We start from the raw sequence: 25,448 nt of genomic DNA on the forward strand, positions 1-25,448 counted from the left end.
CCTTCATTTCTCCCCCTTGTATTATTTTTCCCTTTCCCCTCATTTCCTCTTGTATGTTCTTTTGTACAACCCTGAGGGTCTCCTTCCATTTCCATGCAATTTCCCTTTTCTCTCCCTTTCCCTCCCACCTCTCATCCCTGTTTAATGTTAATCTTCATGGAGTATTACTCTGCATTAAAAAATGACAAAATCATAGAATTTGCAGGGAAATGGATGGCACTAGAGCAGATTATGCTAAGTGAAGCTAGCCAATCCCTAAAAAACAAATGCCAAATGTCTTCTTTGATATAAGGAGAGTAACTAAGAACAGAGTAGGGACGAAGAGCATGAGAAGAGAAATACTTCTAATCAACAGAGTGGCTCTAGGAGGGTCATTGTCAAGGATGCCAGAACTGAAGATTACAGGATGCTGGCCTGACCTGTGGGCATCCGTTTCTCTCTAAGATCAAGGTGCTGGCAGGGCTCCAGCTTGCAGAGGATGGCTTTGTCCTCACGAGGCCTTTCCTCTCAGCAAGTGCAACTGGGTGGGGGAAGTCTGATCTCCCCTAAGATCAGAACCCACCCTTAAGGACCTCACTTTCCAGTTACTGCCTGCATGCTCCATCTCCAGCTACAGCCACGAGGGGTTAAGGGCTTCAATGTCTGAAGGAGGGGTGCAAACATTCCATACTGAAAGAGGGCCCATGGGTCACAACAAGGTGTTGTGTTCACCAGGCAAGCACCTATCCAGCACATGGTCAGTGAACATGGCCTGTGGGCCTCGGCTGAGCACTGCAGGGGGCTTCAACTTGAAACTGCAGTTACTACAGCACAACTAGTTCACTAAGAAACCCCAGCTAACTGGCGTTCAGTCAGGATTTTACCCGAGAAAGAGAAAGAGCCGGGGAGAGAGAGGGTTTTCAAGCAGCAGGAGGCAAGTGGGTGGAAAGCAGGCAGCTCTGGGCTGGCGAGAGGTGGGATCTCTTTTCCCTTCAGGAAGCCATAGCTTTGATCTTAAAGGCCTTTGACTGATTGGATGAGGGCCACCCACACCATGGAGGGTCATCTCTTTTTTTTTTTTTTTATTGGTTGTTCAAAACATTACAAAGCTCATGACATATCATCTTTCATACATTTGATTCAAGTGAGTTATGAACTCCCATTTTTACCCCAGATACAAATTGCGGAATCACATCAGTTACACATTCACATTTTTACATAATGCCATATTCGTGACTGTTGTATTCTGCTGCCTTTCCTATCCCCTACTATCCCCCCTCCCCTCCCCTCCCATCTTCCCTCTCTACCTCATCTGTTGGAGGGTCATCTCTATTCAAAGTTCACTGATCATAGATGCGAACCACATTTACAAACACCTCCAGAGGACACCCAGTCAGTGTCTTCTTGAATAAACCGAATTCCAGCCTAGCCTGGTTGGCATGAGGTGAACTGTCACACTGGGGAACCTGTGCCTCTTTAACTCTTGCCTTTAACTGTGATCAGTCACATCACACCCTCCTGCCCTGGGTACATCTTGAGCAGAAGGCTTAGCTTTCTAGTCATCTCTAGCTACAGGGCCCCCTTGAGCTTAAAGCTGTCTTTTCAGACTTGCCCAGTCTCACCCAACCCCATCCCCACGGGCAGCCAGCTCCCTGAGGGACTTGAAGTGGGGGTGGGAGAGGCTGCCCCTCTGCTCCCCCTGAGCCGAGCTGGAAGGCAGTTGCCCATTTGTGCCTTTGCTCTCTGTGGCCTCCACAATGTGGTGGTTCCTCCCTGTGTGGTGCGCCTGGGTCTCCAGGTGGTGCTCAGCCTCTGGGAGGACAGCACCACCCCTTCCTCCACACTCCAGCCTCCCTGCTGCGTGAGCCATCTGTCCCATGGTGGTCTCCTTGGCGGCCCCGTACACCACTCTGCCATCTGCTTCTGCCTCTGGCCAGGTGCCATCCTGGTCCCCAGAGGCCTTTGCTCCCAAGTGGGCACCTAGCTGGCCCTGCAGCACCCACTCACTGAAGAGCCAAGTGCCCCTCCTGTTCTGAAGGCAGCCCTTGACCCCTCCCCTACTGTTTGCTTTGAGGGGAGCCCAGACAGCCGCAGGTTAGGAGGGCTGGAGACTCGTTTCTTGCTCTCCTCTCAGCACTTCCACAGCCCCAGGAGGCACAGAGCTAGAGAGGGGGGTTGGCGATGACAGATGCCATTCTTCGACCCCCTTTACAAGCCCTAGAGGAGACAGTGGCCCCCACAGACCGTGTGGCCTCCTCAGTGGCTATGCTCCTTGTTCCTCCTTGCCTTGTCCCTGGGCTCTCGGAGCAGGGGGCACGAAAAGCCCTCCTTGCCTTCTGCTGAGGGCCTGCGGGCTGGTGACGAAGAGCGTCCTGCCTACCAGTCTCTGGATTCACTGCTGGAGGTCTGGGAGGACTCACAGGGCCTGGGCACACACCTGGTTCACAGAGGGGAACATCGCTGGAGACATACCCCAGCAGCAGCCAGAGCTGCTCAGGGTTAAATTCCAAGTTTTTTCCCTTTCTACTGCAATCTTAGGAAAATCACTCCTGTATTTTCACTAAAAGATTTTTTTTTAATTAGTTGTGGGCTTCTGGTCATTTTTTCCTCCTCCATTCCTGTACCACCTGCACCCACTGCAGCTGCCCTTCACGTCAACACCCCACAGATGACACACACTGAGCACTGGTGCTCTGGCCTTGGTAGCTGATGACTTCACAAGTTGGGTATCAATAACTGTAAAGAAAAGAAGAAATGGGCAGCAGTGAGCGCTCACTGACCTTGACCAGAGGGGACATCTCAGCCTGCTTGCTGGGCTCCCTGTTGGCATCTCCTTGTCCCTGTCCTGCAGCTGGATTTTATCTTTATGTCAGATATTTGATTTGCACATTTGAAGATGCTCACCACGGGCTGGGGATGTGGCTCAAGCGGTAGCACGCTCGCCTGGCATGCGTGCGGCCCCGGGTTCAATCCTCAGCACCACATTCAAAGATGTTGTGTCCGCGGAAAACTGAAAAAAAAAAAAAAAGATATTTAAAAAAATTCTCTCTCTCTCTCTCTCTCTCTCAAATAAATAAATAAAGTGATTAAGTGCTAAAAGCCTCACCATTAATACACAGTAGAACTGATGCCACTCTATGGGAATAAATAAAAAATTTAAAAAAAAAAAAAAAAAAAAGATGCTCACCAGTAAGCCAGGCTCCAGAGCGCAGAGCTGTAAAAGGCCCTCGTTGGGCTCACAGATCGGCAAGGTAACAAGTCACATCTAGACTTGGTACAAGAGAAAAATAGGCTGGAAGTTGATACAGAAAAACTAAACTTTGATGCTTACATCACTGACCTGTCAATGTGTATTGTGCAAGTCCAAACGGACTGCGGAGTTTAACCAGCCAGTCCCTAGGGATATCGTGTGTGACACTGCTGCTTCTCGTCGTGACAGGAGCGGTGACAGGGCAGTGTGGTGCCGCCTTGGCTGGTTTTCAGCCTCTACTCTGCCACACTAGAACATTCTCCTTGCTTTCCCACCCACTGATGGGACAGGACCTCAGAAGTTACCGCTGCCCTCTCAGCATTCGTTGGCATCGTGTCTTTGAAAGTGTGACAGTTAAAAGGCAAGATGTCTCTGGGGGTCAGCTTGATGTTCACCTGCCTGAGGTGGCCGATTTCCTGCTGCACTTTTGACCCAGGCTCCTTTTGGGGACCCACACTACTTCTGAATTTTGAGGCTAACGACAGGTCACTTTACCATGAGAAGCAACTATCATTAAGATTACTAATGTGTTTTAAACGCTGTTGGTAAATATTTTAAACTTCCTGGTTGTAATCATAGACTATGTGGATTTTAGTTTGCAGTTAACATGTTTCGAACATTGCCGCCTTCCTCCAATCCCACGGGAGCAGAGTTTGACCCAGAGGAGGACGAACCAACATTAGAAGCAGCCTGGCCTCATCTGCAGGTGCTGGACTGGGGGGATGGCAGGCCTGAATAGGAGGGTGCCAGCCACATGTGTGTGTGTGTTCCCCCAGCTCAGTAGAGGCCTGGCTTCAGCTGCTGGCCAGTGCACATCGGGTCTTTAGTGGCACAGACCTTACAAAACTATAGATAAAAGAAAAATGTTTTAGCAGACAGGTGTGTGTGCACACTTGATACTGACTGTAAAGACATGGAATCACTGATAAGTCTTCTGTGGCAGTGCCCTGTTGGTGGTTAACCATTGAGTTCAAGCCTAGAGGACTTGGGCGGGTATGTTTCCAGCCTTCAGTACCTGGATTTAACTGTGCCACTGTGTTCCCAGGCTCCTGAGCTGACTGACCCCTTTTTATGATGTATATGTGAAACACAAGATTGTTAGGTTAAGAGGCACCAAGGCCAGCATGAGCAAAGCAGGGTCAGGCGTGAGGATAGGGAGGGCACATCACCCGTAAGGCAGAAGAGAAAGAGCTGGGAAAACGAGGAAGGAACCAGACAGTGGGACACATGGGGAGGGTTCCTTGGAAGCCAGGCCCTCCCCTCTCAGCACTTGGCTTCCACATGTGCTCCTGACAGGCAGGCCACACAATGATGCCCTGTACACTCACCAAGGGGAATCATAGCAGCTGCCATTGAGGGTCTCGTCTTTGTGCCTGTCTTCCCTAGCAGACCCAGAGTTCCTGTCAGCTTGGCTCTGTGCCTCAGCACTGCAGGACACTTACAGGTGACAGGTTGCAGATCCCACCTGGAGTTTGGTCATGACCTGAACTGTGCACCGTGGGCTCTGAGCAGTTACTTAAGCATGGGTGACATAGGCCATGGAAAGCATTCTACTGAAGTGCCATTTAAGGGAAGTCTCAGTTCTCACTAAAAAAATAATAACCATCCCTAGTTATTATGTGCAAGACCACGGCGCATTCCCCAGCACCCCAGCACAGAACAGAGCCCAGTCCTGACTATCCAGCTGTCGCCATTCTGTAGAGATGTGGCTTTTTGTAAAAATCTAATGTTTTCAGGACATTAAAGATTCAGCTAAGCATATTTTCATCTCTTGATGAAATTCCATGATGTTTGACTCACTGTTGTTTTTTTCCTCCTAGCTTGTTTATGAGTTTTTCTTAAGATTTTTAGAGTCTCCAGATTTCCAGCCTAATATAGCGAAGAAATATATTGATCAGAAATTTGTATTGCAGGTAAGGTCACAGATTAACTGAAATTTCAGGAGCCCTGATCTGCAGAGTGTACATGTCACTGAGTATCTTTTTTTCTTGAAGCTTTTAGAGCTCTTTGACAGCGAGGATCCTCGGGAGAGAGATTTTCTAAAAACCACCCTTCACAGAATTTATGGAAAGTTCTTAGGCCTGAGAGCGTACATCAGAAAACAGATAAATAATATATTTTATAGGTAAGTCTCTGCATGGGTGGCGTTCCTCCTTGTGCATGGTGTGTTCATTTTCACATTTGACGCCAGCGTCTCCCTGGCCTGGGTGAGTACAGCAAAGGAAGGCTGCAGCAGCGTGGCGCTACAGGCCCAGTGACACAGTGTCAGTGGGCCAGGCTGCTCCTCCTTCCTTCCCTCCATTCCCTGACCCTCTCTCTGCATGCTCCAGGGCCTGCTGTATAGGTGGCTTCCCTCCTTTGCTCCATTTCTGCTGAATTGTCCGGTTGTCCAAAAATGTGGATAGATTAACTGTCTGAACCCACTTGTTCCCTCTACCCGTGTGCTACCTCATTCTTTTCCTGTTGGATCTCAGTATGGAAGAGGAATGAGCAGGGAAGTAACTAGCCTTAACCTGGCAACATCTGTGAACACAGACCCAGGAGGGGAAGCACGCTGGGCACAGTAGGCAGAGCAGGACAGCTTTCCAACGCTGCACCCATGCCTGGGCCTGCAGGACCCTGGGGAGCAATCGCAGACAGCCCGCAGTGCAGAAGGAGTGCTCCAGGTGGCCCCAATTGCAGGGTGCGCCATAACGTCCTCACACAGCCCTGCCTCCCCAGCCCTGTTCACATCTCTGGCCAGGCCTCGTGGATTCTAATGTCCCTCAAACTGCTAACAAGCTTCTGCTGCTGCCCGCATCCCCCACACGCCCACCCTTCTCTGGATGGTGGGGTGCAGCCTCCTAGTCTTCTGCTCGCGTCCAGCTATCCGTGCCAGGGCCTTGCCGCCTTTGTCACCCTCCCAGCTCACCCTTTTCTTCTAGCTCTTGGTTCCCTGAGCTCTCCAGGCTTCCCGAGGATCCTCTTCCCTGGAAACCCACCTGACAGTGTCTCTGTCCTATCGCATCCTGTGCTCTGTTGTGTCCCCAGGCCCAGCACCAGCTTCATGGGCTGCCTGCAGTGGCACAAAATGAATGCCTGATGGAGAACACGGTTCCTGTGGTTCCTCATCTGTCCCTGGAAGGCTTACCAAATAAGCAGTTTATTCTGTAATTTTAGTTGCTCAAGTAGCTTGCCTTTCTATGATATCTGACTATAGGAAGTGACAAATCCTAGTGATGATGGGAACACTGTAACAGTGTCCCTTCATGAGATAAGAAAGTGGGGGAGTTCCATGTAGTCTAGCCACAGGGCCGGGCCCTGGTCATTGTCCAAAGAAGGAGCCCAAGATGCCAGCCACAGTAACACGCAGGCCTGGCAGGTCCTCCCTGCATCACAGTGACTGGGCAAGGGAAGAGGAGGCAGGGGCTGAGACAGGCTCATGGAGCAGCAGCCCTCCTTCACCCGTCCCTCCCTTCTGACCTTTGGGCACCCAGTGGTTGGAGACATGAGCCGCATCTGTGCCCTTGTCTGCACCCTGATGGCATTTTGGCACTGGTGCTCATTGTGTATGTGGCTTTCCTTTGAACTCCTTCCAAGTTCCCCAGGTCCCGTTTGTATCATGGAGCCCACAGCTGAACAGAGCCCAGTCCTTACTCCAGCTGTAGTCAGAGAATGACGTCATTCTCCTAAATGTCATGTTCCTGTTTTATGTTTCTTGGTACTGCACTTCCTTTTTAACAAGATCATTACTTGCCTGCTGTGAGTATCTATCAGAACAAATACACACTTTTTAAATAGCATCGAACAGGTGCGACTTAAATCCCAGCCTTTTAATCCTAAAATTAAAGCTTTGCTTCCAGTGGTTCTGTTTCCTCAACAGTAGTGGGTTTGCTCAGATAGCAGAACCGCAAATGCATTGAGCACCTGCACTGAGCAGAAGGTGGGACTGGTGTGCTGCTTGCTGGTGGAGCACCTGCACAGCACGTGCAAGGCCATGGTGCATTCCCCAGCACCACAAGATCAGTAGGCAAGTAGATCTCAGACCCAAGGGAAACTGGATAGCCAAAATACTTAGCTTATTGAAAAGTTATTGCACATAACTTAGTTCTTTTTTCATCAAAGGGTTAGTGCTAGAGTATCGTATTTTTGTGTTTTTTTCCTCTAATCTTTTCTGTAATTATTTTGGAATATACAGTCAAAAGGGAACATGTTATTTAGATTCTGTGATTGGCTTGGTCCTTCATTGTTATTTCAGGTGAGCTTTTGAGAGATGTATTCAGCTTACCTAAGTTCTGTGTCATACAGGTTGAGCATCCCTGATCTAAAATCCAAAACACTCCAAACTCCAGAACTTTTTGAACCGGGTGCAGTGGCACATGCTTATAATCCCAGCAGCTCCAGAGTCTGAGGCAGGAGGATCACAAGTTCAAGACCAGCCTCAGCAACTCACAGCAACTTAGTGAGGCTCTAAGCAAATGAGGAAGACCCAGACTCAAAACATAAAAAGGGCTGGAATGTGGCTCAGTAGTAAAGTGCCCCTGGGTTCAATCCCAGGTACCAAAAAAAAAAAAAAAAAACCTTTTGAGCATTGACATGATGCCACAGGTGGAAAATTTCACACATGACCTCATATGATAGGTCACAGTCGAAATGCAAGCATGGCATAGCCAAGTGTAGTACTCCACTCCTTAAGTCCCAGCTACTCAGGAGGCTGAAGCAGGAGGATCAGTGAGATATTGTCACAAAATTCTTTTTAATTTAAAAAAATAAATGACAGGAATACTAAAACCATTGTATGAAATTACTTTGAGGCTATGTATAAAAGATGTATATGAAATATAAATGAATTTCAGGTTTCAACTTGGGTCCTATCCTCAAGATTGCTTATTTTATGTAAATGTCATAAAAACTGAAGAAAATTTGACATCCAAAACTGTTTTAGGTAAGGGATTCTCAACCTATACAACTGCCTCTTATAAGAAAAGTATTTCAAACCTATTTCATTCAACTTCTTGAAAATATTAATACAACCAAGCACAGTGGCACACGCCTATAATCCCATCAGCTCGGGAGGCTGAGGCAGGAGGATCACGAGTTCAAAGCCAGCCTCTGCGACTTGAGCCAGGTGCAGTGATGCATGCTCATAATCCCAGCTAGGCCCTAAGCACCATAGTGAGACCCTGTCTCAAAATATAAAAAGGGCTAGAATGTAGCTCAGTGGTTAAGAACCCCTGGATTCAATCTCTGGTACCCAAAAAAAAAAGAAAAGAAAATGTTAATATAAAGTTCATGCTCATGACATCCCATTGTAGTCAGTTTGCTTTGGATACCTCTGGGTGCTCTGCGTGGCAGGTGGTGGATCCAAGGTTAGGTGGGCAGGGCAGAGCAGGGGGCTCTTCTCATTTGCTGCACCACCCCACAGCCTAGTAGCCTAAGTCACCATCTGTCATTCCTCACAGTGCTATCGTCTAAACTGGACTCAGCAGGACTGCTCTGCTCCACATGGCATCTGCTAGGGCTAGAATGTCCAAGGTGGCTCCTCACTTGTGTCTGGTGGCTCTGCTGGAGTGGCATGCATGGCAGGGGCTGCTGCACGTCTCTGTCCACATGGCCTCTCTGGGTGACATGCTAGAGCTGCCACAGTTGCTGCTAGGAGAAAAGATGCAAAAGCTGCCGGTTTCCTAAAGGCTTGTTCCAGAACTGGTGTGAAGTACATCTGCCCTTTGTATTGTGGAGGCGGTCACAAGGACAGCCCAGATTGACAAGAGGGGAAACAGCCACCTCTTCCTCTAAGGCAGGAACACATCGCACAGGAGGAGAGGAAGTGGTGCTGTCCATCTTGGAGACCTCTCCACAAGCAAGTTCTAGCCTAGATCTTAGGATTCTTTTCTGCTAAAGAATGAGAAACACTTCGCTTGCTCTAAAGGATTTCTATGACTTCTCCCATTCTCTCTCCTCTGGAAAAATAAGGAAGAGAACTAGCTTCATTTTCTCATTATCCTCTTCAAATTGAATTAAGATAATTAGAAATTAAGGATTGTTTAATAAGAATATAGTAATGTCAGCAGAGTGTGGTAGTGCACACCTATAATCTCAGAAATTTAGCAAGACACTGTCTCAAAATGACTGAGGATATAAGGATGTAGCTCAGTGGTAGAGCATCCCTGGGTTCAATCCCTAGCACCTCCCCAAAAAAAAAAAAAAAAAAATGTCCTGCTGGTTTAGGAAAGCCAGATGGCTCAGGGCTGAGGGCCATTCCCATGTAAATGCATACAGTGGGGGAGATGACCAGAAGCAGCACCCAAGGGGTCCCCTGCTCTGGCTCACCTCTCAGCTGCATGGATGCACTGTCCACAGAACTTCAGCCTCGTGCATTTAAACCATTATAAGTATTTCAAATAAAATAAGTAAAGGGGAGCCTTCAGGTTGAGTTTTAGATATCGTGCTTTTCCACATGGATGCATGCAGAAAACGGACTGTGGTTTGGTAATGCTGCGTGCTCTCAGGATAGAAGCTAGAAAGAGGTGGGAGAGGCAGATGTGACCGCAGCACCAACTCCTGAGCACAGGCCAAGATTTTCTGGGCACCCTCTTGCCATGCTTTCAGACCACAGCCAAGTGCATCTTCCTGTTTCTGTGTTTGGCTGCCCAGTCCTGCTGCTTCTGGGGTTAGATCTCTGTCACCGAGTGGCCATGGAGCCTTCCTCGCTGCCTTCCTACCTCTCACCCTGCCTCCCAGACCTATGTTCTTTCCCACTCCACACCCCATCTTTGTGAATCTGTCAGAAACCCTCTTTTGGAGCTCAGATCAGGCCCCGTCCCTCATAATCCTGGCCATCTGGGAGTACAGAAACATCAAGACCCATGTTCAGGCATATTTCCTATCTCTAGGTGTTTGCCTGTTCTTCACCTTAAGGTCAGTAGTCCCTTTGTTTCAAATGAAGACAGTGAAACTTCTTTTTTTTTTTTTATCTTCACAAAGATTACAAAGTTTGGCTTAAAGCAATCTCTGAATGAAAGGTTTCATCTGCTAGGCAGGGACCTTTTCAACACCTCTCACTTCATGCTGATCCTGTGCATGTATTGGTGTAAACCATCGCCAGGTGAGCCTAGGTTGGGGGCAGTAGTGGGCCTTCTGCTCCTGTGAGAGTCCCTTGGGTGAGAACTTTTCCTGTTCTCTCTTCGTATCCCCAGTTCATTTAGCAGATTTAGGCATTAAACAGATTCCAAGATTGGTCCTCGAACTGGGAGCAAAGTAGCTAGAAGTCCTTGTCCCTGCCTGGAGGGAGACAAGCTGGGGAGGCTGGGGCATGTGGTCTAGGAGCTCCTCCAGAGGCTCACGCAGGGAGCACGACAAGCAGAGGCTGCTCAGAGAAGGGACCCAGGGCTGCAGCAAACTCACTCACATTGGTACTTTGGAAAAATTGCCCTTGAAACGGCTCAGAGGAAGTGCAGGATGTCAGCAGGGAAGTAGACGACGTAATCCAAGAGCCGTTCAGGAAAGAGCTTGTTCCTGTTGCAGCGACTGTGCTGAGTAATAGAGGCCATACCAGTGAACAAGACATCCACTGTGTTGAAATGCAACAAAAATTAAGATGGATTAATGAGTGGATAGAAGGACAAACGGGTGTTCGTGTGACAAAGCAAAGAGAGCCCCTCATCAGCAGCTAGATCTGGGTGGTTGACATGTAGGTAGTCCCTCTGAAGTTCTAATTTTTCAAAATAAAATATTGGGAAGAAATCTGAGCAAGAAGAGCCCTTTACATTCAAGACATTGACGTCCCCAGGCTTTGTGAAGCTCTTTGGATTCTTGAAGGGCCACTTGGGCAGGGAGCCTCTACCCCGGAAAGTTTTCACAGATGCACCAGCCTCTTGCCACCTGGTTCCCTGGCTTCCTTCTGCAAGCTTTATTTTTTCAGAGGATTTTAGTCTTTCCAGCTGTTGTTTAGATTCTGATTCTAACTGGCAAAATGTTTTTTCTAGATTTATTTATGAAACAGAGCATCACAATGGCATAGCAGAATTGCTGGAAATATTGGGGAGGTAAGTTTCTGTGACTGGCAGCAAAGGATGGTGGGTGGAGTATATGCCAGAATGACCCAGCTCATGGAGCTCAGCTGTCTCCCTCCCTGAGCAAGATAGCTTATCCACTCTGAGAGAAGAGACTTGGAGCCGGTGAGCTCTTGGGTTAGAGCACGCCAGATGGAGGCTCCATCTAGGCTTTTGGTTGTATCCAGGTTCCGTTTCATACACCTCAGTGTCGATACTGGAACTGCATTTCTGCGGGAGCAATGTAATACCTGAAGCAGGGTGCAATGGTGCACGCCTGTAATCCCAGGGGCTCAGGAGGCTGAGGCAGGAAGATCGTGAGTTCAAAGCCAACCACAGCAAAAGCAAGGCACTAAGCAACTCACTGAATAAAATACAAAATAGGGCTGGAGATGAGGCTCACTGGTCAAGTGCTCCTGAGTTCAGTTACCTGAGGTTTATATTAGATGCTTATTAGAAGGTTTACACTTGGGGTATTGCGTATTAATGTACGCAATATCTCAAATTGTTTTGATTTTGTGGATTTTTCATAAATATATATATATATATATATATATATGTACACACACACACACACCTGTAAAGTAATTGCCATTTCAACTTTTCATCATCTTAATCCAGATAAAGTTCTCCATTACTGTCATTCTTTTAAAATCCGTAGTCTGTAGATTTTATATCAGGCCTCCAAGTCCACTGTTGCAGAGTTCCTCAGGGTTCCAAGGTCAATGGCTTGGGAGTGCTTTTCCACTCTGCCTTTGATGTGCAGGAGCGGCTTGGGGTCCTGAGGAGCCTGCAGTAAAGAAACCTGTCCTCATACTGAATCCAGTGGTCCCCACAGCATTTGAACACAGAATCTCGTCTCACAGACACTGTTGTCTGGTCCTGAGCAAGAGTTCTGAGAAAAACTTGGCTTCTGTTCTGGATGTGGTTTGAAAAAGCTCAGTCCCCATTGGGAGTTCTCTTAGGTTAGTGTCCACATGCTGGACAGGGTCTCTCAAAGCATGGCATAATGTGGTTGAGGATTGTTCCTTCCCAGTTGCACAACCTGGGACAAGTTCCTTCTTTCAAGTGGGAAGGGTGATCACGTCCCCAGTCAGGTGCCGCGGAGAGGGCATGTGCTTTGCAGGTGTGAAGGCCGCTGTGCTGCTCTCACTCCTGCCATCTGGTTTTTATCCTGAGGTTTGCCCAGGGGTTTTCCCATGTGAACAAGCTTAGGGCCCCAGCGGGTACCCACTGCACCCTAAGCTCGTGGATTGTGGAGGAGCATGTTAGAATTGCTGTAACTGCTCTGTAACTCTCAAACATTTATCTGCATTTGCCTAGTTATAAGAATAAATAATTAAACCAGTTGATGCTTGAGACTAAAACTTGAGTTTGGAGACCTTTGCCCTTTCCTTGCACAAGGCAGCAGCTTTCTAACTGATTTTTGACCAGCCATTGTGCCCACACCTGGATTCTGTGGCCAACACTACAGTGAGCCTGGATACTCCAGGGACACCTTCCCAAAAGAGAGATGCAGCCCAAAAGAAGAGCTGGGACCCCTCAGCTGTGCAGACTTTCTTCCCCCAGGACCCCTGTAGTACAGCCAGTTTCCTGCTCCTGAGCCACTCCCTATAAACCCAACTTAATCATTACCTTGTAATCACAAGGATAAAAATGGTTATACTTCATCAAATATATTTATTTTATATTCTGCTGATTCATATGAAATACATATTTTGTCTACTAGATTTTCATGCTAGAAAGAAAAATACAATATTTGATTGTAATCTGAAATTTGTAAATATTTAAACTTTGAATAAATTCTTTCTTCACAGTATAATTAATGGATTTGCCTTACCACTAAAAGAAGAGCACAAGATTTTCCTGTTGAAGGTGTTGCTACCTTTGCACAAAGTGAAATCTCTGAGTGTCTACCATCCGCAGGTAAGGGGGCAGGCATGAAGACATGCCATCATCAGAACCCAGGGCAGGGATCCAGCCTGTTCCCAGCGTGTTTTCTTTCTTATGTCACCACCTTCTGTAATAAGGCCCTCGCAGTAATCAAATAAGAAGCAAAGAGAGATTGCCTTTAAAATATTCAGGAAAATCTCTGAAATACAGAATAATACGATTCACTTTTAGCATAGAAAAGGGAGTAGCTGCCTCTGCAAAAGGAGGCGAAGAGGACTACCAGACGACAGCTGTCTGTCGCAAAGTCTAGTAAGACAAAAAAAAGACTGGATTTCCAAGATACAGATCTGACCAGAGAGTGCTGCAAGATCAGCCAGCAAGTGGTTCCATCTGGTTAGGTAGCTCTGTTGGCCTGGGAGACTAAGTCTCCTCTGCTCTGTGACCTCAGTGCTGGCGGTTCAGGAGGGCTCCGCCTTGAGCAGCAGGCCACTGCACATGCATCCTTGGCGGTCACCACTGTTAGTTCCACCAGTCAGTTGCTGCTAACTGGGGTATTTTTACATTCAGTTTGTTGTATTAATTGTACAAAAGGAATTAATAGTTCAGAGATTTCAGATGGAACCAGATTTTAATTTGTTCCCAGCTGTTTGATTTCTTGTTCACACTAATCTCCAAAAGGACCGCAAGGAAAGCCCATCGTACTGGGTCATCTTGGTCACCTTGGTGGGTGGGTAGTGTAAAAGGTGCTCTTTTTTTTTTTTTTTTTTTTTGCTTTCAGATCATTACCAACTAATTGGGAAAGAGCAGGGGTCCTGGGGTCCCTCCCTGAGCATCCCACTCAGAGCCCTTGGGGTGGGTGAACACCCTGGGGCAGCCGCTCAGCCACATCAAGCTGTCTTGTCAGAGAAGGGTGTGAAGGGGACGTTTCCACACTGCAGCCAGGTGCTCACTCTCTCTCATCCCTTTTCAGCTGGCGTACTGCGTCGTGCAGTTTTTAGAGAAGGACAGCACCCTCACTGAACCAGTAAGTGTGCTCTCTCAGGCCCGACCGCCTTGCCTGCTCTCCTCCTCCCCTCGAAGCACCCCCGCCTCACCAGCGTGTGGATTAATTCACTCTAGTAACCTACAAGCTGGTCTCATTTGAGCTTGACAGGTTTTCAGAGTGCGGTTGTTTTCGCTGCGAGGTCCTTTACTGTGTGGTTCTGCTACGTGATGAGCTTGCCCTGCCCACGCTGTGCTTCACACCTGTGAGAGCAGAGCACTGAGCACCTACAGCCCCCAGCCGTGCATGCTCAGGCCTTCACATCAGTGCAGACCTACAGCATGTCCCGACTCCAGTTGAAGGTGGCTTAGTGAGAGTGTGAAATGCTTGTTTTATACAAGAGGTTGTATTATCCTGAAGATTCTTTCCAAGTTAGGGTGTAGCTGTTCTATGAGCTTTGAATTACAACTCAAAACTAGATGGATGCCATTCAGTTTTGGATTTCTAATTTTCTTGGCATTTTATCTTCATTAAAAAATAAAAAAGGCTATTGTAGCCAAGATTAACAGCATCAGGCGTGTCAAATGATAGTTTCAGGATTTGAAACAGCTTTGTTAAGATATAATTCACTTACCATACATTCACTTACCATTTAAAGTGTACAAAGATTTTTGGTATATTACAATACTGATTTTTTTATTGTGGTAAAAGATATACATCTGGAACATAAAATGTTGCCTTTTCAACTACTTGAAGTGTACAGTTCAGTGTCAGCAAGTATTATGCAACCACCACCAGTGTGTTTCCAAAACTTTGCCATGCTACCAAACAGGAACTCTGTCCCTGGTCCATGATGACTTCCCACCCTTCTCCCAGCACCTGCTCCCTGAATCAGTCTCTCCTGAAGCTGACTGCTCGGGTTTCTCAGGAGAGTGGAGCCTGCTGTACTCCTCCTCTCCCATGGTGCAGTGCCTCACAGGCTTCGCCCATGTTGTAGAACATCGCTCCTTGTTGTGGCCGCATAGTGCTCTATTGTCTGCACAGACCACACTTTACTCCCCGTCTACCCATCAGTGGACACTGGTGGCCCTTCCTCTGGCTGTCATGAATGATGCTGCGTGAACAGGGTGTCGACTGTCTGCTCCAGCCCTGCTTTCAGTTCCTCAGGGTGGGCTCCTGGGGTGGGACTGCTGGTTACATGGGGACTGTCTGTTTTTCTGAGGCTACCCTGTTTTGCACTTGGGGTAGCAGCTATGGAAAATAGCATGGCAAGGATGCAGGTGCTCCACGTGCTCATCAGTGCTTGTTTTCCTTTTTGTTTTTTGTTTTGTTTTGTTTTTAATTTTTAGTTGTTGATGGGTCTTTATTTTATTTGTTGTTTGTGGTGCTGAGAATCAAACCCAGTGCTTCACACATGCTAAGCAAGCACTCTACCACTGAGCCACATCCCAGCCCCCTTCATTTTGTTTTTAATTGTCACTCCAGCCATCCTGGTGGATGAGAGGTGGCACCTGTTATGACTTTGGTTGGTGCTCCTCTACCAACTAATGGCTTGGGCTGTCTTTTCATATTCCTCAGCCATCTCTGGAGAAATGTCTGTTTCAAATGCATTGCACTTTTTAAAAACCAAGTTGTTATTCCTTATTGAAGAGCCAAGAAAGGAGCATCAGGTGCCAGTTTAAATATTTGAGTCCTCTTTTTCTAAAAAGCTTCTGTTAGAATTGAAAAGATAGATACTACAATTCCTGAGTCCTTAGTCCTATTAGCTATTCTTCACGGTTTCCTTGTGAGATTATAGTTTTTCTAATAAAAATGAGTGAGAAATTCTTCACAAATTCCCAAGTTACACTGACTTTTGGTCACTGCCTCCACGTTATTAAATTCTATATGTAATCCACCCCCAACCCCAGCTCTCCCATGAAATTCAGGAAAAGCTCTCATTCTGCAGATTTCAGAGGCAACAGGCTGCAGTGCTGCATGCCAGACCTGCCAGCAGCCCTCACGGGTGCCCTGTCCTGGCCCTCTTCTCCCCTGGTCTCCAGATACCTCTGCCTCTCCTCTAAATGAGGTTCAGGAAGACCACAAGGAATATGCCAGATCATATCAGACTTCAGAAGAAGCATGGTTAAGATTCTTAGTCAAATTTTCTGTGAGGATGTTATTTTTATCCTCTTCACTGGACTGCAATCATGTTAGGTAGAGAAGAGAAAAAAGAAAGTGTTATTAATTTAAAAACGTGGGTGGAGCACCTGCCTAGTGTGTGCCAAGGCTGTGGGTTTGGTCACACAGCACCACCCACTGGTGGGTGGCAGGGGGCTATAGTATTTTCCCCCCCTGGTTATATGCCCTAATCCTCCATCTATTTGATGTTTTTCCTGAAGAAAGTAACATGCAAAGAAGTTCCACCAGCCCCACCCCATTCTTCCATTCAAACCAAAGGAAAAGAAAGATATAGGAGAGGAAAAAGTACACAAAGTATTGTGATTTTTCTTTGTACACTTTTCTCATACTCTTTTTTTAACTGTGCTTTGAGAACATTCTTTACCATAGCATGCACCTTAGTAGGAAAGATGGGGAAATTCACAGTTCACTCTTTTATTTGCTTTTGAAAAGATCTTCAGAATACAGCTAGTAAGTGATTGTTGAGTGACACATACTCTTATCAAGCAAATCTTGTCCCTTAGTGGTAATCCATGGGAGTAGGAAGAGATGAAAATGATTTCCATTCTTATATCCTTAAAATGTGCTTTTTTTTTTTATTCTAATTTGTTATATGACAGCAGAATGCATTTCAGTTTCTCATACTCTTTAATGGCTAAAGAACTCACCAAATGTCTCACCCCATTTACTACAGCCTGAAACTTCTCCCACCCGTCACCTCCCACAACACCCTGCCTGCCAGCCGCGGTCGCCTGAAGCCCTGGCCACTGGAGCTCAGTGTGCAGGCTCCACCCTATCCCCTCCCACCTGGGAGTTGGTGTAAGCTGATGAAGTTTGTAAATGACTTTAATTCCCACTTATATAGGAAGTAATCAAGCACATGACACGTGGCAGAGCGAGAGCTTGACTGCCACAGTCTTGAAGAAGGCAGGAGCCATGTGGCCTCGCTTCTAAGCTGTCATGCTGAGCTCTGGCTCAGCATCAGCACAGACAAGCCACAGACCCAGTCCCTGGCATGTCCACCCAGGACCACTTCGTTTCTTAATTCTGCTGCACAGATAATGTAACAGTACTCTCCTGCCTACGTAAAGCAGATTTAATTTTCTATATATTAAAAACATTCAGATCCTCACCTCAATGAATTTCTTCCTTTGAAATTAATGATTTAGGAAAATACAAAGGCCATTGTGTCTGACTTCAGCAGTAGAAACTAACCAGGAATGCAGTCCAGTCGTGGACTCTGAAGGTGTGCCTCCACTTGAGTACCTGGAGCTACCTTTCCAGGCTCAAGAATACTTTTTTGAAGTATGGTCCACTCGAATATTACAATTTTATAAAGGAGATTTGTCCTGTTTGTAACCTACAGTTAATGTCATCTCATTTCACATGGTAGGCCATGCTCACAAGCTTCTGGGCACATTAAACCTATTTATCATTGTAAGAATAAAGGCTCATTAGAGAGTTTACAGACAAGTATTATGCCTGTTTTCACCCACCTGCCTCTTGGCTAATCGAGTTTTACTACTCGGCCTGGTGCAGCTCTTTTGCCTGAGTGCACCAGGACAGGGAGCTTCCTAGGGCTTGAGGCCATGCCCAGAGCCATACTCACCAGGACTGCTCACCCTCCAGAGGGCAGGTAGTCCATTGGGTTTCCAAGGAAGCTCAGTGCCCAGAACTGTAGGCAAGTAGCCTTTTGCCCAGGATTAGCAGTCCGTGAGCGGATACCTCCTCTACAAAATCCCACCATGTTCAGGAGCAGCTGAGATGGCTGAGTACTGATCACAGGGGTTTCAAGAAGCAGGAGGAATAAGTCCAGTGCGTGAACCTGATTGTACAACTAATATCTTTTCCAGTGAAATAAATAGCTAAATCAGTTGTTTTGTGTAACTCAAAAATTAATATATTTCTCATTATAATATTCCATTGGCAGACATAAAGGCTTATGAAGTGGTTTGTAATCAGCGTCTTCGTAACAATAATTCCAGCATGCAGAATAGGTAGTTAATAAATATCTACTAAACAATTTTGAGCTACAAGTAGAAGGTAAATGATTAAATGATGCACTTTTAGAAATAATTCCTTTAAGACAGTTTTGTTGTTGTGAATTTTTATGTCAGACTTCAAAACTAGGAACACTTTTTTTTTTTTTTTTTTTTCAGTACTGGGGCTGGGACCAGGGCCTTGTGCATGCCAGGCAAGCACTCTGCCACTAAGCTATAACCTCAATACAAAGAGCACTTTTTTAAATAAAGGCTGAAGTTTCATGAAACATAATATTATAAACAATTACCCAGGAACCCAAGTGCTAAAAGCATCACACAGAATTATTCTAGGTGTGCACTGTGGGGCACTCCTGTAATCCCAGGAACTCAGGAGGATCTAGGAGGATTACAAGTTCAAGGCCAACCTGGGCAACTTAGCAAGACCCTATCTCAAAATATAAAACAAAAGGGTCTGGATTGTGGCTCAGTGATAGAGTGCCTCTGGGTTCAGTTTCCAGTACCACAGAAAGGAAGGGAGAGAGGGAGAAGAAGTGAGAAGGAAGAAAAGCTTCCCCTGCAGAATCCCTTTCTAGCTGTCTAACTTGAGCGAGGAACAACATCCACAAATCAGGAACCCCTGTGGTCTGATTGGGTGGGGCTCCAGGCCAGAGTCACTACTGCCACATGCTCCTGCTGGCTGAGGGCCCACAGGCAAGCAGTGGAGCCAGTGAGGACCCTGCCCAGGTCTGCCACGCACCCTGGGTGAGTTGGCATCTGCTTGGTTCACTGCACTCTTCTTGATGCTTTTTAACACAGTTACAAACTGTTCCACATGCATACATGTGTGGGTGTGCATAAATACATCAAGTGTTCAGTTAATCTGAGAAGTGGATTGCATGTGCCTGGACATGTTGGCAATAGTTTCATATCTGGCCACTTCCACCCCAGAATGCACAGATGAAGGCATATGCTCTGCAAGGTCTCCTCTAGTCTTTGACAGAATTCTCCTAACTGCTAGCAGGTTTTGTTTTTTGTTTTGTGTCTTTTTCTTTTTTTTTTTAATTAAAGGAACTGACTTACTGAGATGGTGGTTGATCAGAGAGTGGGTCACATAAATTAAAACTGTGAGTCTGAAGTAAAATTAGGCCTGTTTATCAAATTATAAAATACTTCTTGTGAATTACTGAGTCTGATCGTCCCACCAGAGGCCAACACCACCTCTGTGCTGCTCTGCAGTGGGGGGCCCCTGACTAGACAGAGACTCTGCCTGCCCAGGTGTGGCAGCTTAGGGGCGTCACTTCCCATGTCATTTCTTTTATAGGTGGTAATGGCACTTCTCAAATACTGGCCAAAGACCCACAGTCCAAAAGAAGTAATGTTCTTAAATGAATTAGAAGAAATTTTAGATGTCATTGAACCCTCGGAGTTTGTGAAGATCATGGAGCCTCTCTTCCGGCAGTTAGCCAAGTGCGTTTCCAGCCCACACTTCCAGGTATGTGGGTTTCGGAGAAAGATAATTAGATGATTTCAGAATGTTACTTTTGGAAATAAAACATTCCAGTATATAACTGTGGTTTGCTTCTCATATAATTTTAAGGTAAAATTCAAGTTTTTACTTTAATCATACTTCAAAAATAAGGTGAAAAAAACTTTATTTCTAAAAACTATATCCTAGAACCTTGTCCTCACCACTGAAAGCATTTTTCTCAATAAGAGCTATGAAAAGCAGCTTCTCTGTGAAAGTGTCATCAAGCTCCGAGTCCCCCAGACCACCTGACCTTGTTTCCACAGCTGACTGATCAGTAGTGATAGATGATGTGATGTTCAGAATCTCCAGGTCTGAAATTCTTTTTCCCTGTAAGTTTATTTCTGACATCATATGTCTCCCCTTACACTTAAAAAATTAATAATAATGTTTCTAGTCAGGAGTGGAAGTGCACACCTGTAATCCCAACAACTCAGGAGGCTGAGGCAGGAGGATTGCAGGTTCAAGGCCGGGCTGGGCAACTCAATGAGTCCCTGTCTCAAAATAAAAAATAAAGAAGAAGCTGGGCACAGTGGCACACACCTGTAATCCCAGTGGCTCAGGAGGCTGAGGCAGGAGGATCTCGAGTTTAAAGCCAGCCTCAGCAACAGTGAGGTGGTAAGCAACTCAGTGAGACCCTGTCTCTAAATAAAAATACAAAATAGGGCTGGCAATGTGGCTCAGTGGTTGAGTGCCCGCGAGTTCACTCCCCAGTACCAGGAAGGAAGGAGGGAGAGCACTTGCCTAACATGGCGATGGTCCTGGGTTCCATCCCTGGTACTACTATTACTACTAATACTAATAATAAATTGCTGATGTTAAAAACTGAAAAATAATTCAAAATTTAAGCCATTAAGCATCTCAAACTTCTACTTTCAAATTTAGACTTAAAATATTACCACAAATATATTTATGGGTGTATGGGTGTTTTTTAAAACTCAAAGTATCCAACTCTTAAATAGGAATGATCCTAGAAGCTACTGATGCTATCCTGATTCCTTTATAAATTAATGCTCTCTGTTCTCAAACATCTTTCCCTCCCCTTCATCATATTCACCCAGATTCTGAAAAGCTCACCCACCTGGCTTTCTCTGAGAAATCACCCCTGATTCTTGAGCCCTCCACAGGCCTCACCCACCATACCCTCAGCCTCTGCCTGCACCACCACACATGAACTCAGAATCTCTAGGTTTCTGGTGACAGAAATGCCATCTCTGCTTTGCTCTGAGCTTCTGAGGACTGCTGCCAGATCTGCACACTGAGATGTGATGTTGGGAAGTAGTTATGGAGGCGGGTCGACTCTACCTAGGGAAGCACATGCCAAGTCAGGGATGGGCCACGTGTCCTAGTGGCTACCACACACTCTGACTCAGATGGTTCTGCAGAATGTGCATGGGTGTGGCTGTCAACTACAGCCGGACAGCAAGGAGGGCCAAGGTGCACAGCCACAGTCCTAGGTGGAGGGATGTGGGTGCTCATACAGCTTTGTGTGTTGGAAGTTTTTAGTAATGAATGTTACTAAATAATAATAATGGGCCCTCCCACAGCTTCCTTCTCACCAGAGTGTGGGCTCTGAAATGCTGCTTTGGGGTCTTAGCTCCCAGTCCCCCTTGCTGGTTCCTCCCCTACTCCTTCCTCCTCACTCTTAGGACCTGCCCTCCCCCAGGGCCTGGCTCACATGTCACCTTCTCCATGCTGAAGTCCCACCCACAACCCACTCGCCTGCCCTTCCCTGCTGCCTTTCTCCATGACTCATCATTTCTAGCAAATCAAATAATCACTGTCCTTTGCTCCCCTCCAGAACTAAGCTCTGCAGAGTCAAGCATTTCTGCCTGCCTTCATCCACTGCCGTATGCTCAAGCTGAACACATGTCATATACTAGCAACTAATGATGTTGGTGGGGGTATGGAGAGATAGATAGGTGGATGGGTGGATGGATGGATGGATGAGTAGAATGAACTTATTTGCTTTGTATCCTGAGCATCTAACCTAATATCTAGCATAAATTGAATAAATGGGGAGGTGAATGACGACGTTCTTCATTTCTTCATAATAAGAAATTATCTGCTGCCCCATTGTTGTAGGCTCTTTAAGGTTACAGTCTAGAATATTTTGAAATAATTAATTTTCTGATGCATTGTAACTCGTTATCCTGTTTATAGGTTAACAGTGAGGATATTTGCCTCCTGTGCTGGAGCATGAACACCAAGGACACTAACGCATCCTGTCTTCCAGGTGGCAGAGCGAGCACTGTATTACTGGAATAATGAATACATTATGAGTTTAATTAGTGACAATGCAGCAAAGATTCTGCCCATCATGTTTCCATCCTTGTACCGCAACTCAAAGACCCATTGGAACAAGTAAGAAAGAATGGGCTGTCTCTCTTTCCTGCATATTTTTAAATGTTTATGTTTTTCTGTTACTGCAATAAGAATGTAAATCCAAATTTTAATATCAGTTTAAAATTATGTTGATTTCTTTGAGGTTTTTAAGTTACACATGTAGAGTGTCTGCATTGGCTTTTGTTTTGCTTCCTTACTCCTATTTCAAGCCAAGACAGAGGACCCTGTGTCTGCACCCTGCTGGTTTCAGTAGCTGCACCTTCCACACATTTCCTGAGTGCCCCCAGGGGAGTTGAAGGTCACTGCAGAGCTTGGGCTCAGTGCTGTGAGAAGCACAGGGGCCAACCTGCTGACAGACCCCCTGGAGCCCCTCTGTGAGACCGGGAGCCATCCTGCTGTGGTCACTGCCTGGAGGGCCAGAGGGAAGAGCAGGCATCTTTAACACACCTGAGGAACTGAGAATATCTACTTCTCTCCTTCATCTTTTCACTTAATGAAGGTGAAGAAATGGAGTCTCCCAGTGACAGCCTTCTGAGACCTTAAAAGGAAACTATCCATGTGGGTGCTGCATTAGGATTAATACTGAACTTAATATTCGTGTTATTCAAATAAATGTGGGTACCAGAGTTTTTCTTTCTCCATCTTTTTTTCTTTTTGTGTTATCATAAATTAGAATTTAAATCAGGGCCAGGCACAGTGGCACACACCTGTAATCCCAGTGACTCAGGTGTACTGCTATAATCCCAGCCACTCAGCAGACTGAGGCAAGAGGATCACAAATTCAAGGCCAGCCTGGGCAATGTAGTGAGACCCTATATCAAAAATTGAAAGGGCCTGGGATACAGACAGCTTCAAGCTGTACACCTGGGTTCAATCCCCAGTACAAAAAAAAAAAAAAAAAAAAAAAAATTTAAANGCAGCACAGAGGTGGTGTTGGCCTCTGGTGGGACGATCAGACTCAGTAATTCACAAGAAGTATTTTATAATTTGATAAACAGGCCTAATTTTACTTCAGACTCACAGTTTTAATTTATGTGACCCACTCTCTGATCAACCACCATCTCAGTAAGTCAGTTCCTTTAATTAAAAAAAAAAAGAAAGAATTTAAAGCAATAAGGGCAGAGCTGTGATAGCTAGATTCCTGCTTGTCCTGTAGACAGGAAAGCAAACTGGAAGGGACCACACACGATCCTGTAGTCCTAAAGCTGGTCAGCAGCTCCCTGGCTCCAGTGTGGTCTCCTAACCCGCAGTGTCTGCCATGTAGTGCTCCTACTTCCCATGGCCAACCCTCTGCGGAGCTCTGTCCTGCCCACTTGAGGCTGCAGGCCACATGGCTTCTTTCCCAGAGTAAGCCCAGGGCAGCAGGCTTGCTCTGTGTTTTTCTGCCTGACACTCTGGGGCAGCAGGGGCCATCCAGGTGGTGAGCAGAGAGCAGGCAGGTCAGAAGCAAGCTCCACCTGGGCAAGGTGAACCTCTAGGTCTTCCCCAGCCACGTTTCCTCAACTGAAAAATAGAGAAAATACTGACACTCACCACATTGTTTTGCTGTTTAAGGTAATGCCTGTATATATTAAGTGTTTGTTTTGTGGCCCCCTTTGCCTGCTTGAAGACTTCCTAAAGCCAATATACATAAAATGCCTGGCATGAACAGGCCTCCAGTGCATGTGGCCCTAGCTTTGCAGTTGCAGGTTTAGCCAGGTGCGGGCCTCCTGTCATGGGAGTTGTAGTGTTGAACCCAGGGGTATTTTCCCCACTTTACCACTCGTCACATCGCCAGCCCTTTTTATTTTTATTTTGAAACAGGACTCACTGAGTCACTGAAGCTAGTCTCAGACTTGAGACCTTCCTGTCTCAGCCTCCCAAGCCCCTGGGGTGGCAGCATCCTTCATCCAGTCCAGCAGGATAGTGACTTCCAGTGACCTTTGTTTTGAAGCACTTAGGGTTTTTACTGAGCACAGCGGGTGATGGCAGAGCCCCAGTCTGGCCATACTCCTGCACGTGTGTGCAGCATGACGCCAGAGCAAAGCTGGTGGCTCCATCCTGCTTTTGCAAAGAAGGAAGCATTTTCTAAGATAAAGGAGTTTCATTATGAAGATTAAAAAGTGGTTATGGTTTGGCACTCAGTCCTCTTCATTTTGTTTGCTATTTTATTGCTGCTCACAACTGTGGGTCAGTGGTGCTCTGCTGGGCAGTTTCCTTGCTCTTCTCAGGGCTCTGCATAGATTCAGTGACAGCTGGGCCCCTCCTCCTCCATGTGCATCAGGCCAGAGAGCTAAGCTTTGATCGAGCTCTTTTATGGTCTGCTTCCACATTATTTTTGGTTTTCTTTTTGTTATTTGTTGACTTTGAGGTTTCTTTTTGTTTTATTTATTGTTATTTGGGGGCAGGGTTGCAGTGCCTGAAATTAAACCCAGGACCTCATACGTGCTTAGGCAAGTGCTGTACCACTGAGCCACACCCCAGCTCCTGGCATCGTTAAAATTATCCTCAATGAATAAGATTGAAAGGAAACTGACATTTATAGACATTTACTTCTGTATTGTATTGTCTTCATTATATTTCTTGGGGTTTCAACATTTTTAAATCAGTTTCCAAGCAAGATGGCTTTGGCTGCTGGTAGCCAGGTGGTGAGCTGAGTGGCCTGTGTGGGGGGCTCCTAGACTGAGTAGCAGACCCCAGGACAGATGGGAGTCAGACCACAGACCTCCCCTGTTGAGGACTAGGAAGATGGGAGTGGGACTGTTGAAGTCCACAGTAGCCTGAGAAGTCTGAAAGAGGAAAGTGGGGAGGGAGAATGACCAAAAGGTCCAATGTTGCGTCTCACTGTGTAATCTTCTCTGCAGGACGATACATGGCTTGATATACAATGCCCTGAAACTCTTCATGGAAATGAACCAAAAATTGTTTGATGACTGCACACAACAGTTTAAAGCAGAGAAACTGAAGTAAGTTGTTCCTTTGGCAAGTTGCTGTTTCCAGGGTTCTGGAATAATACTGAATAAGCCTCCACCATTGTTCCATTCTAAAAAAGTCGTTCTTAGCTTTAGATCAGTACTGGTCCTCTCATATGTGGAAAGCAAACTAAAAGTTAGTTAAGGTGAGTTATTTTCAAGGAATACAGGTTAAAAAGTTGGCCGTCCTCCCTTCTGTGGTTAGTCAGTCATCTTTGCAGATGAGAGTGTGTATGTGATCAGGAATCTAGCATTTAGGGTGGCTGTCAGGTGTAGTCATTTGTCATGCTTATAAGGCAGGAATTAGAATCGCATCCTGAAGGGTTTATGAGAGAGCAAGAACCCACACT

The 25,448-nt window shown here is 46.2% G+C and overlaps 1 protein-coding gene across 10 annotated transcripts in view; it reads left to right on the plus strand.

Annotated features, from left to right (window-relative positions):
- The window catches only part of Ppp2r5c (protein phosphatase 2 regulatory subunit B'gamma), a 139,645-nt gene that overhangs the window by 99,763 nt on the left and 14,434 nt on the right, over positions 1 to 25,448 (plus strand). For all 10 annotated transcript variants that reach the window (XR_007346023.1, XM_015495778.2, XM_015495771.2 and 7 more), the window contains 9 exons: positions 3,825 to 3,935; positions 5,050 to 5,142; positions 5,224 to 5,354; positions 11,194 to 11,253; positions 13,077 to 13,185; positions 14,123 to 14,176; positions 19,598 to 19,768; positions 22,038 to 22,165; positions 24,991 to 25,092. Coding sequence is in view for 9 of the 10 variants with exons in the window: in XM_015495778.2 (XP_015351264.1) it covers positions 3,825 to 3,935; positions 5,050 to 5,142; positions 5,224 to 5,354; positions 11,194 to 11,253; positions 13,077 to 13,185; positions 14,123 to 14,176; positions 19,598 to 19,768; positions 22,038 to 22,165; positions 24,991 to 25,092 (959 nt within the window). In the remaining variant the exon portion in view is untranslated. The remainder of the gene's footprint in view (positions 1 to 3,824; positions 3,936 to 5,049; positions 5,143 to 5,223; positions 5,355 to 11,193; positions 11,254 to 13,076; positions 13,186 to 14,122; positions 14,177 to 19,597; positions 19,769 to 22,037; positions 22,166 to 24,990; positions 25,093 to 25,448) is intronic.

The sequence above is a fragment of the Marmota marmota genome, unplaced genomic scaffold (assembly GCF_001458135.2).
Source record: "Marmota marmota marmota unplaced genomic scaffold, marMar, whole genome shotgun sequence".
Lineage (NCBI taxonomy): Eukaryota > Metazoa > Chordata > Mammalia > Rodentia > Sciuridae > Marmota > Marmota marmota.